This window comes from Anolis carolinensis, chromosome 3 (genome assembly GCF_035594765.1).
Source record: "Anolis carolinensis isolate JA03-04 chromosome 3, rAnoCar3.1.pri, whole genome shotgun sequence".
NCBI lineage: Eukaryota > Metazoa > Chordata > Lepidosauria > Squamata > Dactyloidae > Anolis > Anolis carolinensis.
In genome coordinates this window covers 222,216,263-222,232,522 of record NC_085843.1, presented here as the reverse complement: position 1 = coordinate 222,232,522, position 16,260 = coordinate 222,216,263, and the positions used below count along the sequence as shown (strand labels likewise).

The 16,260-nt window shown below is 39.5% G+C and overlaps 1 protein-coding gene across 1 annotated transcript in view; it reads right to left on the bottom strand.

Moving 5' to 3' along the window:
* Positions 1-1,787: 1,787 nt before the first annotated feature.
* Positions 1,788-16,260, bottom strand: part of LOC100567709 (prosaposin) — a 61,956-nt gene continuing 47,483 nt past the window's right edge. Inside the window, exons 10-16 of the mRNA XM_062976986.1 lie at positions 14,287-14,400; positions 9,060-9,155; positions 7,883-8,081; positions 6,974-7,143; positions 6,228-6,308; positions 3,951-4,052; positions 1,788-2,495 (exon numbers count right to left, since the gene is read on the bottom strand). Coding sequence (XP_062833056.1) covers positions 2,460-2,495; positions 3,951-4,052; positions 6,228-6,308; positions 6,974-7,143; positions 7,883-8,081; positions 9,060-9,155; positions 14,287-14,400 — 798 coding nt within the window. The 3' untranslated portion in view covers positions 1,788-2,459. The remainder of the gene's footprint in view (positions 2,496-3,950; positions 4,053-6,227; positions 6,309-6,973; positions 7,144-7,882; positions 8,082-9,059; positions 9,156-14,286; positions 14,401-16,260) is intronic.

Sequence of the window (16,260 nt, the reverse complement as noted above, 5' to 3'; positions counted from 1 at the left end):
AGCTGCCGCTTCATCATCCACTGTGACACCGAGTCCTTGATAGAGTACTTACTCATTCTTCCACACACACGCTGCTGGACACTTTTATGGTGACATAAATTAGCCTCCCCGCATAAGTGGTCCCTAAATTTTCCTACTTGACAGATGCAACTGTCTTTCAGGTTGCTTAGGTAAACAATGAGCTAGGCTACTTAAGTTGGGCACTCAATTCAATCCGGGCTGGTTTCAAACTCATGACCTCTCGGTCAGTAGTGATTTACTGCAGCTGGCTACTACCAGCTACACCACAGCCCAGCCATGGTTTATAATGGTTCACATTATAAACAGTTTGCTTAGTTTCAGAGAAGTATCCCATGTGTGTTCTCAACATCTCACCAAGCAAGACTCCAAATATATTGTGTGTTTGAGAAAAAAGAGGAGTCACTGTTAAGTTTATAACACCTGTTTAAAGAATGCCTTAACAACATAAATTTTTGGGCAGTTCTATGTAGCCATTCAAGGTGGTGTGTGGGTCACATCAGCATGTGGGCACACAATGCATGCAGGCTGGTGCAATTTAACCCAGGGTAAACTGTTTGATGTCGCTGAAATCTAGGTTAAAGAATACACAGGGTAAAATCTGAATCCTGCAGCAGGATTCAGTCTTTCCTCTGTGTTGGGGCAGTGTAAACACCCACCCCAGATTGTTATGTGAAATTCCAAGTGGTTGGCCTGACAACCATCCCGTGCTACCTGGTTTCAAGAAGTCTGGGGAGGGGGGTGGCTGTCCCTCCTATCCTCTGCACCCCTGAATTCCCCCCTATCTCCCACATTGTGGCCAGACAGGGCTGCTCTGCAGCAGGACACTAGCCCCAGAGCCCAGCAGTGTCATAGCTGATAATATGACTGATTGGGAAGTCATTCACATTTTCAGATGTCAGATTGCCAAGTTTTACAAAAAAACAACAAATATAGATTTTTTTTCTTTTTCAATGATTGGCATTGTACTGGTGATGTATGCACATGTAAGTTGTACTATACAAGTGGGGTGAATTATTCATCATAACACAACAGACATAATTTGATGACAGTGGGGTGGAAGCGGAGTTGTATATACGAAAATAGTAGTTGCACTCGCACTTTGTATATTATGTGTTGCACATCACCCATTCATTGACAAGAATTGTGTAAGTTTGCCATTCTGCATAGTGCTGGTATAGACTATCCCACATGCAAAAATCGATACTATGTTGGGTGAGATTTCAGTCAGTGTGCCATACATAAAACACCAGTTTTGGTGTGAGAATTTGATATGGAATTACTCACAAACAGTAAGTATACAAAGAAGGACGCTTCTTTGTATATTTTGTTCATCAATGATCACTGATATGAATTGACTTCTCCAGTTAAAAGTCATGCCAACTGCCTTTATATCCCAGATCTGATCCCAGGTTATCTGCTTTGAAATGGATTATATGAGTTTCCGCTGCCAGATAATCTGAGATAAACAGATAATCTGGAATCAGTTCCTGGGATATAAGGCAGTGTAGATCCAGCCTCAGATTTAACAGGGTTTGCAGCAGTTCTGAGTCTAACTTCTCGGACAAGTGCTGCAAATCATAGTGGACTATGTCAAATGCTCTGGCAAGTGGTTCTTTTTAATGCAACTCTTGCACCTGGAGAACTTGAGGAGCTTTTAGATAAGCTCTCACAAACACTTCGAAGAAAAAAACACATTCCCATAGGCTTTTCACCTCAATAATGTTCCTGAGGTTTTTTTCCGGGAGCATATGAAAGATTAACACAGATTAAAATAGTCTAAATGTTTAATGTAGATATGCCAAAAAGCCTTGTAAAAGGTCAGGTTGACAACATACATGGCAAACAGTTTCTCAGCAATGTTACTCTCATTTTGCATCTGCTGAATTTGTGACCAAATTATATAACAAATGTAACAAAAATCCGAGACCATCTCCCACAAAGTTAGACAAGGACATTTCCAAAATTTAACATTCACTTTCAAGCTATGATGGGCAGAAGGATTAGAAACATCACATTCCCGGTTTAGGCAGCTTGTTTTGATGATGAGTCTGATGATGATGATTGATGATGAATGGATTCTGCCATTACTTTACTAACATAAGGTAATGTATTACTATTACAATAAAACCCATTTTGTTACCTACTCAGATCAATCCCACACCCAACTTCTTTTTCCCCTCCCATGTCCCTTTTCCAAACTGGTTCAGAAGATAAAATGTATGGTGATTCAAAACATTATGAACAAGGAGACAATCTGTTTTTCCCCTATCCCTCAGATACACAATAGGCATCCATAGCACAAGCAATGCTAAAGGTGAGAGAAAAAAATGGGTTCCCCCATCTACATCTAGATGTTTTCCTATTTTCCTCCCAGCCAAATTTCCAATTTACTTTCATTAAAACCACAGCCACCATTCATCCTCCAGGAAAGACTTCCTCTAGTTCCATAAATGGTTCTTACAGTACTCAGTGGCCTGTGAGAAAAAGAAAGAAGGGGATATATTAAAACAAAAAGGAAAATATAGAACAAAAAGCCATTTTTATTTTGTATCTGATAAAATGCTGAAAAGGCGTGGAGAAAAAGCTGCATTTGAACTTAGATATGGGGTTACTATCAATCAAAATGTTTTATTAATTTGATTTTTAATTTATTTTGCATGAATAGCACATGTGCCTAGATGAACATATGGAAATACGCTTTTGTAGATACAGTTGTTGCTTGTACAGGTATGTGCATCATAGTACTTATCAATGTCACCCTTGAGTAAGCTGAATGTATCTCATGTTATGGAGATAATAGCATATCCTCCATGGGACTTACATTGTGCACAGCTACATAATCATGATCTTGGGCTTGGACTAGGGCCATCATTTTCATATTCTACGTATACTGAGGTAGAAGCAGCATTACTTAAAATTAATTTGACATCATGAATGAGGCCATCTTTGAAGTACATATGACCCCAACCATTTACTGCATTTCCCAGCTAGTTATAATTGACATGAAATGTTAAACATGAACCCCACAATCCCATGTTTTCCTCAGCCAGCATGTTAAGCAGTTCAAATCAAATCATATGACCCTCCAAATGTTATTGGATTCCAAGTCCCAAGTTAGTATGACCAATAGCTAAGAATGGTGGGAGCTGCAGTCCATCAACATCTGGAGAGCTTCCGATGGAAAACCTTAGCCAAGAATCTTCTGTTCCCCAGATGCACAGGTTTGGCTTTCAAATCCACAGGTTTGGATAAAACTATTTGTGATTTTCCTGCCTTGTTTTAATTCTTCTTTCAACATGGTTTGCTTATAGTTTTTTTCTCCTTGCAATATCCCATGGTTAAAATAAGATAAGATTTTAGCATTCCGATTTTTTATAAATAGTTTTCTCATAGGTCCATGTGTTGTCCACCATTTGACTTGCAATGTCACAATTCACTTTTATGATTGTTGCACCATTGCAACAACAAAGGGTCCCTTTAAAACTACTTTTTAAGCTGCATGCCTCCCCATCTACATTAATGTTCATTTCCAAAATGCTGGACAGTAAATGGCAGGGCAAGAAATGATACATCCATCCCTCTTCCTGGAAGAAGTTATATGCATCATTGGCCAACTTTTCAGCAATATATAGTTTAAAAGGTAGAATTCAGGGATAGTATCAGGAGATGTGGCTTCAAGACACCTTACACCTCATGTCTCTATGGCTGCATCTTCTGATGCCAAGCTTTATTTCATGAGGATGTAAAAAAATATTTCATAAACCAATGTCTATCAGTCAGGTCATTTACCTTCTTCTATTTCTGGTTTACAAGCATATTTATTGCATATGTATAGTTTTAACTGGGGCCAAATATTTGGGGAGGGGGTGGTTCCATCCCCCATAAATTCAATGCTCCTTTTTTTCCTTTGAGAATGTTTTCCTGCTTACCCTGCACTGTGCTGCAGTATCTGCATTCTTGCACCAGTAGCTAGGACCCCAGGAACAAGCTTCCAGGCCCAGAAGGTAAGACGAAGGACAGGCTCCGATTTTCTGTAGGATAAAGAATGGGGAGTACAAAACAGAGGTAATTGTTACCGTGCCATTCCTCGTCTCCTGCAAACATGAGGGGGCTATTTTATTACATTCAAGGCCCACATTTCCTTAAAGACCTCATCACATTTGTCACTGGAATCACCACGGATCGTGATGAATCCAGCAGTGTCTGGCAAGGGACATGGGGAACCCATCGCCCCATGCCCTTCATCACCTGGCTTCCCTGCTTTGGTCCTAACGTAACATGGGAAGTCTCTCATGTTGCCACTGTGGCGGTGTATGCCAGTTCCTCTCCAGTTTTGCCACAGAGCTCTGCTAGAAGTAGATGTGTGTCATGGGATGGGAGCCAGCAGGTTCCATGGCAAAATTGAAGAGGAGCCGGCGTATGATGTTGAATTTGGCCTGTCTGATAAGGTAGTAATGATTAAATCTGGCAGGGGCAGAATCTAAAGAGGGTAGAGCAACCACTTCTCTCTCTCTCTAACTCTCTCTTTCTCTCCCCTCCCTTGCATGCCCACTCTTGTCCTCTGCTACTTCTCTTCTCTTCCATTTCTTCCTTCCCGGAAGAGTGGACATAAGAACTGACTGCAAAGCATTTTGAAATTAAGATGAGGGCTATAGGTAGTCAACCTTAGTCTTTTCTCCCATTCCTAAATCCCCAATCCATTCATTTTTGACTTTACATGTTCTAAAGAAAGGTGATTCTGGAGGTTTGTAGAACTTGTGTGGTATACTAGTAAAGCCAGCAGAATACTAGTAGGCTAGTCTTAAAGACAAGCTAGACTTCCCTTTTCTTTCTGATTTCTGGTTTTATAAGTTATTTATCACCTCTCAGGAGACATCTTTAAAAATAATGGGAAACTGAATCTTTCTCAGGTCTACAACCCACATTCAGAAAGGAATTGGTTTCGCAGCCTTAGTTTTTATACCCTGCCGGTGATTGTGAATCAACCTTTTAATTAATGAATCATTTCTGCAGATTTCCCATTAAATAATTTACAGAGAGCCATGTGTTTTTCTACATGTGATAGCCACAATCTTGCATAGGCTTTATGTATGTACTGCAGTTACAGTGATATTGGCTGAATTCCAGCTCAACCCCCACAATTCGCACTTACCGAACAGCAGCAGCTGCCATTAACAAGAATCTGTTCCCCTGTTGCTCAGGAAGCAGTCAGATGTTGTTTCTATCACATCCCAGTCAGAAACATGGTCCCTGTTATAATTTTGCCTCATATCTGAGATCACTTACATATGGAAATGAGTATGAATGACAGTCAGCTGCTTCCCAAACAACTGGGGAACAAACTTCATTGGTCACAGCAGCTGCTCCCCAGTAAGCGAAGATTGAGTTGCTGTCACAGACCCTATGTAGTCCCTTAACCAAGGCTATATAGGGGTTGAATGCATAACAGTGATGAGTGCGAAACTCCAGGTTACATATTTGTAACTGTGATACAGCTTTCGAAAAACCTTTGAATGAAAAACATGCTTTTCATATGTCCACACTTCCTTTTTCAAGCAAAAACTCTTGCAGGAAACTGCAGAAATTATTCATCATCATGTATGAGGAAAAAGAAGCCAAATATTTACATCCCTATTTGATAGCAACTGGGGTTTTTGTTGCTAAACAACCCAAGAGGAGCACGCATGCTTTTCATTTTGATACTGTGGTTATGACAGCTGGTAGAAGACCAAAAGGCTGGCGATTCAAATCCAGGGAGTGAGGTGAATTCCCACTGTTAGCCACAGCTTCTGCCAACCTAGCAGTTTGAAAACATGCAAATATAAGTAGATCAATAGGTACCGCTCTGGCGTGAAGGTAAAGGCGCTCCATGCAGTCATGCCAGCCACATGACCTTGGAGGCATCTACGGACAATGCCAGCTCTGGCTTAGAAATGGAGTTGAGCACCTACCTCCAGAGTCGGACTTAACTAGACTTGATGTCAGGGGGAAACCTTTATCTTTACCTAGACTATCTATTTATGTTTACCACTGAACTAATACCTTAGATATATACTTATCACCTCCTTATTTCTTCACAGTACTAGGAAATTACCCAATTCATGTCTACTCAGAAGTAACGCTGGTCTAGTTCAGTGGGCATATTTCCAAGAAAATATGTATACAGTTGTAAGTCAAGCACTTTCCCCAAGACTAAACCAACTTACAGCACACACATATGTTGGTTCCATGACCTGTATCAGGAGTTGGACAGCAGCTGGTTCATACTGTAACACAAGCTCATCACACTAAAGGAACAAAAAGGAGGAAAGCAGAACATGTAAGACTCTTATAGCAGAAATTGATTTTCTTGATTAAACTTTTCAATTAATCAATTTAAATTTAATTGAATTTCAATTTAGTTTGAATTCATAGGGCCTAAAGAAATCACCCTAAACTTACTGCTCTCAAATATGTTTAACTACAACTCCTACCTTACCAGACAGTATGGTTGTGTTGGAGGGAATTAGAACTTATGGTCAAACACAACTAGAGAGTACCAAGCCAGAGAGAAATAAGAACGCACCCCTTCAAGGACTCCCCTGGTCTTATACAAATTATTGTTGACCCTTTCAAAATGCCTATGAAACTACTATTTTATCTTGACATGTACCTCGTCTTCTTAAAAGTATTTTGTTTTTACTTTAAAGTATTAAGCTTTTCATACTTCAATAAACACTAGGATCACTGAAGTTTGCAAAAACCATAATTTCCAGTTCTGGATTAAAATCTAGAAATCCCCTTCTGGATTAAAAACTAGAAGCAGTGCTTCTGCTAATAAGCCAACCACAGTAGCTGGCCTCCACGCAGTAGTTACATGGTGAGAAAGTTTTATTTGGCTCATGTAAACATGGCTCTAATTCCTTAGAAAACTCCAGGCATCTCCTCCATAACAGCTACTCAGCACACTTACTATATACACCAAAGCTTCTGGCAGTAACTGGCAGCCCTTTGTGAGCATAGTACCAATTTGCGCCTGTGTTGCATTCTTCTCCAGCTCATCATCAAAGTATTGAATGACAAATGTACACATATGGCACATTTTGCCCTCATTTTTTTGTACTTCCTCCAGAGCTGCTGTCTCTGAAGGGAGAGAGGGAGAGAGAACAGCCTATTAGAGAGTTTGCAGACTAGAACCAACTCTTTGTTTTTCTTCTCTAAGATGTATTCTATTATTTTAAAGCCTTGCATGCATATTATAGTGTCAAAATTTCAAAGGTAGGTCACAACAACAAAAACAATAAATTAAACGGGAGTCAAATTACAGTAGAAATACATAACAGTGAAGCAAAATACAACTTGAAGCTCAGAAGAATAAAGAGAGAGCTGGTGTAATGTAGATTAGACTGTTGGCCCAACACTTCAGAAATCTAGGTTCAAGACCCCAATAAGCCTTTGAGCTCATTGGATGATCTTGGGCCGGTCTTTCAGTCCAACTTCTCTCTCAGGTTGATTGTGAGAGAAAAGTATGTGAGAGAAAAGTCACACACAGTGCCTTGACCTTGCCAGGAGAAAACATAATATATAACTGCAACCAACAAATAAGTAAAATAAGTTTGTTGACAATGTAGAAAACTATCAAATATACAGTCATTGAGATGAATGTTTCAAAACTTGGGAGCAGTACTAAGGAGTCCTCATTTCTGGTCCCCACCTGCAGATTGAAACCATCATATGATTCTTCTTTGCAAGCCATTCTGGGAACATTTTTGGGCTGACAAGTGGGCTAAAAATCCTCAAATAAAGAAATGGGAGCAGACCCATGAAATTATTTTTTCCCAGACTGCAGAAAACAGTATCACAAATCAGTGCTATAACCTACCAGTTACAGCGCTACCAGTGCTTAAGGAAATGTCTTTGTGACAAAATCTGAGCACGATGCACACAGATTCTGGTTTAGTTGCATCCAAAAGCATAATAACAACGGCCTGTCCATAGGAGTGAACAAAATCCTTGCACTCAGCGAACATTTGATGGGGAAACACATAGCAGACATTTTCCATTTGATGGACAATTGCCATCTGAAATGAAAAAAGCAGAAAAGAATGAGAAACGGGTGAGAATTCTTACTTTTGGGTAAGCATTGAGTAGAAGAGGTTTATTTGTTTGAACTAAAACTATACAACTGCCCTCTGTGCTGGCAAGAAAATTAAAAGTCAGACATCATTCTCTTTAACTATCCTCTCTATAAAACCTTCAAAGATCACATCTAGTCACCTTAAACCCACTTGATGTTTCCATATAAGCACAGATTAAATGTCGAAGCTTCCACACAAACAGAAGGTAATGATTCAATATATCGAAATGAGGAAGCTAAGTGCGAGTGTGAAAATTTCAAAAATTAGTTTCAAGAACATTTAAATCTCCAGTTATTGTTGGACTGCAGCTCCCATCAGCCCTAACCAATATAATCAAAGAAGAAGGATGATGGAAGTTGCAGTTTAGCAACATCTAGATCAGTGGTTCCCAATCTTTTTTTTACCAGGGCCACTTGACCAGGGACCAGTGTCCAACTTGACCAGGGACCACTCTCCAACATTAGTACTAAAAGGGTTATGAATCAGTTTTTGGTCAACTTTAAATTTAGTTGGTAATTTGGGGTGCTGATTCAGAAAATTGCATTGGATAGACCACATCACCTCTAGTTTCTGATATAGTAGTCACCATCTGCTCGCCCACAGAAAACCATATTTAATAATCTAGAGCTGTTGTGGTCTAGCCAATGCAATGGTCAGCTCTGCAGAATGAAGAGGAAATAAAATAAATAAATAAAGGAGGAGGTTCGTGGACCGAATTTTCACCTAGGAAAGGGGATGCATGTCCATGTAGATCAGCGGTACTTAACCCGTGGGCCACAGCCCAGTAGTTGGCTGTGGCCCACATATTGAGAACCATTTATCTATATGGACATGCTTCCCCCTTCCTAGGTGAGAAATTTCCCAGAGTAAATTCCTATCATCCTTCAACATATCACAGAGTATTTACATATCATTACGTACTTCTGTGGCGTTGTTCTCCACCATGTCCTCAGCTATCTGTATCATTTTCTTACAGATACCACAAACCATGTAGGAATTTTCTTCATTTGAGTTTTTCTGCAAGACATAGGGTTAAAAACAATCACATGCAACTTTCTTTAAAACAGGACACATAAAAGTCATACAGTCAAACCATACATGTTAGAGCTGAGACAAATATAATTCCTGAATGGAAAATAAAAGGCACATCCCTTTGGTGTTATTTCACTGATGTATTGGAAAAGATTCCAAGATTTCTGCCTGTTCAGAAAATATATCTATCATTCTGAATTGATGTCATTTGCCTTCAGTGATGTTAACGCATAGCCAAACCTGAGTGCTGTGACATAGTACGATACCATCCCACTCACACTGTGCCCACAATTCGTGGCAGATTGTTTATATATGGCTGACATAAGAAGAATTGATTTTGCTCATCATGATGTGACATTAACAAATATTGCAAGCTACCTAATTCAGTGATATCACATCATTCACAATGTGATTCTCAGTTCTTCAGATAGCCATGTCAACATGGCTATTCCAAGAACAAATTGCAATTTATAACATATATCATCTTAGTGAAAAGAACAAGGTCTTTTTTCTAGGAATTCCCTGCCTGCCCTACATCATTTTCAAACTATCAATCAAAATGCTTCACACACCCAACGAATACACTTCCCAAACAAGATTTATTTATTTATCGTGTCAGAAGAGTACCAAGGGTACAGTTGTAATGTATTTGAAAACACAAAGTTTAAAAAACTTGGAATTATACTAAATGTCCTCTGGTGTTGCTGAAAGAAGGTCCTCCATTGTGCATGTGGCAGGGCTCAGACTACATTGTAGTAAGTGGCCTGTGGTGTGCTCTTCTCCACACTCAGATGTTGTGGACTCTACTTTGTAGCCCCATTTCCTAAGGTTTACTCTGCATCTCATGGTGCCAAAGCGCAGTCTGTTCAGTGCCTTCCAAATCACCCAGTCTTCTGTGTGCCCAGGAGGGAGTTTCTCATTCAGTATCAGACATGGGTTGAGGTTCTGGGCTTTAGCCTGTCACTTTTGGACTCTCATTTGCTGAGGTGTTCTTGTGAGTATCTCTGTAGATCTTAGAAAACTATTTCTTGATTTAAGGCATTGATGTGCTGGCTGATATCCGAATAGGGGATTGGCCGGAAATGTCAATGCCTTAGTCCTTTCATTGCTGGCTGCTATTTCCCTGCAGAGGTCAGGTGGTGCAATGCCGGCTAAACATGTCTATGTGGGGCGTAGACATCTTGTGATAATATGGCATGTCTCATTAATGATGTTTACTTCTTTAGCATCTATAGCATTGACAGTGCAATTGTGGGGGATATCAAAGAAGACTGGTGTTTCATCAGCATTTCATCAGCATCTTTATGGCTTTCAATTGCATGGATTGCCGAGTGATGGGTAACACTTTTGCACATGCCTGTAGTACAAAACTTATCACAACTTCATCAACTTGTGGAAATCTTCCTTTCCTTCTGGTAAAGCACTTGTTTGCAACTTTGCAAGAAAATATGGAATTGCGAGCATTTCTCTAACAACAATGTTTACCTCACTGATTTTAAAATATCGATCTACAGCTCTATTGCCATGTTCTACTACATATGCAACAGCTTTCCTTTTGAATGCAGCTTTGCATTATGATCTTGACATTTTGAGGTGCAATAAGGGATCACGGTGAACTAGCTATAGCTCTGGTAACTCAACTTTTCAAAATGCACTCATGAGAGCAGGTTGGAGGTGGATTTCCCATCAGAACTTCAATGTAGCATGCCTTAATTAAAAAAACAACAACAGTGAATCTAAAGTACCATCAATTATTTTAAGGTGCATCCCATTTTTTGCACCGATTAAATGGGGGAAAAGTGTGCCTCAAAAACGGTGAAATACATAGTTGCTATAATTAAGTTGTATAATAATGGTCACCTCTAGAAAGCTTTAGATTTTGCCCTAGTTCTTTGATTTTATTCATAATAAAATCAGAAAGAACAGGACCAAAATCAAAGTTTTCAATCAATCTGGATGCACTTAAAAGTTCAGTTTTCCTTTGCCTCAGTGGTTGGGTGTGAGTTGACCATCTGGATAAACATACAGCTAAACACAATGTATGTACCAAAGCCAGAACAGAACTCTTTAATATGTATAGGTCATCACAAAGAGAGAGGCTCATTATGAACTGAAATCAATAGGAAAATGATAATGCAATGGGTTTGCTGCGGACAAAGACATCCATTAACTCTTCCCAAGTATGTTCAAACTCCCTCTTCCATTCTGAGAAATGTCACCCATGTTATCAACAACTGGATTTTAGTATTTCCAATCAATTTGGTTTCTTCATTTCAGCAGCACTCTCTGGGCAGTTCTTGTAACCTGAAGATACAGAAATATCGGACAAAGCAGGGTGGAGAATGGTATAATCTTCCAAATGTTGAATGGCAGCCTTCATTAGGCTGAGTTAACCGTGAAAAATGCTGATAGTTGGGCTTCAGCAATGTTTCAAAGCTCACAAAATTTCTGTCCCATGATTGAGTCTGATGTTAATTTCAGCAGCCTCCTCCCATGTTCCAATTTAGAATTGCAATTAAATGCAGACTCCTTGACTTCACTTAACACTAAAATATACCCCCTTCCTATGTAGGCCAATGAGGAGTGGTGGTGAACACTGAAGCTTGTATTTGATTTCATAGCCATTGACTTAGTACAATAAAAGCACTGTCCTAATACCAAATTTTGAATGTCTTTGCTGTGGCTAATGCTTACAGCTGCTTTGTCTTTGAAGTGAACAAATTTATCAAAAATTAAAAGACTGCTGGTTTTTCTCATGAGGGTAAGGTTCCAGCTCACCAGAAGAGTATGTGCTTTGCATATGGAATCTCAAAGTAAGGCTCGGAAAGAGTCCTGGAAAGCCAATAGTATCACTAGAGAGGTGTGTGAAGGGGTTACAAACCATACTGGGTGACACCCTGAAAGTGGCAACACCAATATGACTTGTCCATAAAATTTTGTGCCAGGTTCAGTAAAAAAATTTTTTTTTAATATCCCTGTAAATAGATATAACCACTGACACATTGGGTTGCTGTGAGTTTTTTGGGCTATATGGCCAATACGTTCCAGTAGCATTCTTTCCTGATTATTCACCTGCATCTGTGGCAAGCGTCCTCAAAGGTTTATTCCCCTGTTTCTGAGTGGTGTTCTTTATTTACAGTCTTGATTCTGGTGTTTTTTTAATGCTGGTAACCAGATTTTGTTCATTTTCATGGTTTCCTCCTTTCTGTTTCCTCCTTAGCCAGCCAGCCCACCAGCACCCAGCAGCAGCAAAGGACGTAACCGCAATGGCCGTATTACGGGCAGTCCTCCCTAATATACCCTCTCTGTCCAGTCCACGAATGGACAGTACAAAATAAATACACAAATGAAACAGATGAAACAAATACCACGCACAACACTACAAACAACCAAGTACCAGTTAACACCTCCCAAACAAAGAATGCCTCCAAGCACAACAGCCAGGCTACCTCTATGCAAATACTCTCACTGATTGACTTTGCAGCTGCAAGGCTACTCAATGCTAATCAAGCTTGCTAATTGTAACATTCACACTTGCTTCAAACAGACAAAGGTTCTTTCCCCCCACCCTGGACAGTCCACAGATATATATACACTCTACTTGCCTCATTTCCAACAGACTTCTGAACAAACCTCCAAGGATGCTTGTCACAGATGAAGGTGAAACATCAGGAGAGACTGCCCTAATACTACTGAGACATGACCTTACAACCCGAAAAACTCACAGCAACTCATAAAAATATTTTTCCACAGCCCACCTTACACGTACTGCTTCGATATACAGTAGAGTCTCACTTATCCAACATTCGCTTATCCAATGTTCTGGATTATCCAACACAGTCTGCCTTTTAGTAGTCAATGTTTTTGTAGTCAAGCTTTTCAACACATTGTGATGTTTTGGTGCAAAATTTGTAAATACAGTAATTATTACATAACATTGCTGTGTATTGAACTGCTTTTTCTGTTAAATTTGTTGTGAAACATGATGTTTTGGTGCTTAATTTGTAAAATCATAATGTAATTTGATGTTTAATAGGCTTTTCCTTAATCCCTCCTTATTATCCAACATATCCCCATTTATGTTGGATAAGTGAGACTCTACTGTACTTGCAAGGATAACACTTTGTGCTAATTTATTTCTTGAGCTTTCTAATGATATGCATGCACTCCAATCAGAGCTGTCATTTTTATCCAATTACAATTACTCTTTAGCACACGTTATAAGGACACGCTATGGTTTTTCTTGTTGGTGGATTTGTAAAGTCACTGATTTTGTCAAATTTTCTGGATTTTTTAACTACTGTACTATGGTCTTGTCTGATCCAGGAAAAGGTTCATGGAGGTATAATAATAATAATAATAATAATAATAATAATAATAATAATAATAATAATAATAATAATAATAACTTTATTTATACCCCGCCACCATCTCCCCAACAGGGACTCGGGGCGGCTTACATGGGGCCATGCCCAGGACAATACAATATAGCAAAATATAAAAACAACATATCATAATACAATTAAACAATACAATAAATAATAATGTACAGTACAACACAAAGTCAAAAAAGCTGTATAACAGGGCGGGCCGCATGAACACTCAGTTAAAACTTGGGGTGAGAAAGAGATAAGAATAAAAACCACGGAGAATAGGGACATAAGATAGAGAAACAGTCTAGAGGATAGATGTTGGGGGGGAGTAACAAAAGAAGTGTATAACAGTTACTCTCCGAAAGGTATCATTGTGAAAGACCAACCCTGATAAAACAATGGCCTAATTTGGCATAAGGCAACTTCCTATATTCCTACAAAACCTCAAAAATCCTGAATTATTTTGATTTAGACACATCAATTCTCTTCACCCACCTGACTGCGGGATTTGTAAAACACGCCTGAGAAATTATCTACTTTCATATCAAATTTTTATTTAGCTTCCCTTGAACTGTCTCTTCTGCTTGGTCCAGGTGAGACTTCCTAACTTTCCTCCCTCTCAACAAAATTCAGCAGCAGCAACACTGATGCCACTCTGTTGTTCTGTGTCCAACTTGTTTGGGCAATACCATTGGCTTCGTGTCTTTACTTGTCCCTCCAGCAGGAGGCTCTGTTACTCTTACCTTTATGGAGTCTGGCGCTTGCAAGACGGGAAGCTGGCTGGCTGGCAAAGTAGGGGAAGGCTCAGCTTGTGTAGAGTCACAAAATCTGATTTCCTCACAAATGCTCCTTGGGGGCTGGATGGAGAGAAAAACAGATTAAAGAAACCAGAGTCCACTGTGCCTTGCTGTCAAGAAGTTAACATTGTGCAGATTCATTTTAGGGCATCTTTGTGGTTTTTAGAAACTTTCCTGACATGATACCAGGTATTGAAATAAATGTGTGAATTCTACATGCATGCAGTTCTTTACACGCTCCTTACGAAATGCATGATAGTGATACATAGTACATTTTTGTCTACACAATACTAACTAATGGATTGAATTAAACCTTTAGATGATGTAAACAATAATTAAAATTTGATAAAGAGTTGAAAGAATTAAAATGAATTATCTAAATCGGAACAATCAAGATAAACTTTTAATGAAGAAGAGCTGGAGGAGAAGACAAAAAGAACACGGAATAATACAGAAGATATAAGAAGATACAATTATTAGGTTTAACATTTAATAACAATATGGTTCCTCTTTTGGTTAAAGTTCAGCGTTTCTCAACCCGGGGGTCGGGACCCCTGGGGGAGGTCTTGAAGGAGTGTCAGAGGGGTCACCAAAGACCATCAGAAAACACATATTTCTGATGGTCTTAGGAACTCCTTTGGCAGAGAAGGCTGAAGATCTCTTTGCCTGTCCTTCTTTTCCTTTTTGGAAACAGATGGTGAATCCTCCCACCAAATTTGCCCAGTTCTGTCATTGGTGGGGCTCAAGTGGCTCTTTGATTGTAGGTGAACTATAAATCCCAGCAATTACAACTCCCAAATGTCAAGGTCTATTTTCCCCCAAATTCCACCAATGTTCACATTTGGGCATATGAAGTATTTGTGTTGGGTTTGGTCCAGATCCATCATTTTTTGAGTCCACAGTGCTCTTAGGATGTAGGTGAACAACAACTCCAAAACTCAAGGTCAATGCCAACCAAACCCTTCCAGTATTTTCTGTTGGAGTTCTTTGTGCAAAGTTTGGTTCAATTCCATCATTGGTGGAGTTCCGAATGCCCTTTGATTGTAGGTGAATTATAAATCACAGCAACTACAACTCCTACATGACAAATCAATCCCTCCCCAACCCCACCAGTATTCAAACTTGGGCATATTGGGTATTTGTGCCAAATTTGGTTCAGTGAATGAAAACACATACTGCATATCAAATATTTACATTGCAGTTCATAACGGTAACAAAATTACAGTTATAAAATAGCAACGAAAATAATTTCATGGTTGGGGTCACCACAACATGATGAACTGTATTAAGGGGTTGTGGCATTAGGAAGGTTGAGAACCACTGTTATAGAGGAGATATGGAATCTGTAACATTTTAATACTTTAAGTAATGTATGTAAGGGTAACAGAGATGGGGGGGGCTGAGATTTTGATTCGGGAGGGGACAAGTCTGGGTGAGAGAGGGTCTACCCTAGCAAACCTTTTGTATCGTTATCCCAACACTCCCATGCATATGGGATATATTGAGCATGGTGATCAGATCATGATAAGAATAAACATAACAGTTTATATAATAAATGTAAGGCCTTCTCGCAAGCCACGCTGAGCATTTCGGGAGGGGGCTGAAGCCCCTCAAGCCCCCCCCCCCCAGCTACGTGCCTGCCCCCATCCCCTCAACTCCCTCCCTCTTCCCAGGCAACATACTAGATATTTGTAAAGAGTTAACCTACTTAAGAATAACTCAATTACCCCTACTCTCCCTTTTTTTCCTTTTAACCTCACTCTTCCATTCACCTCTCTTATGTCAAAAAATCAGGAAATATTCAATAAAAAAATTTAAAAAGAGAAATGCATGGCTATAGAGGGCCTGTCTCTGATGCATCTGGGGTGTAACCCAGGGTCAAAGTCCAGGTCCCCATTATGTGGCAAGGAATGGCTCTTT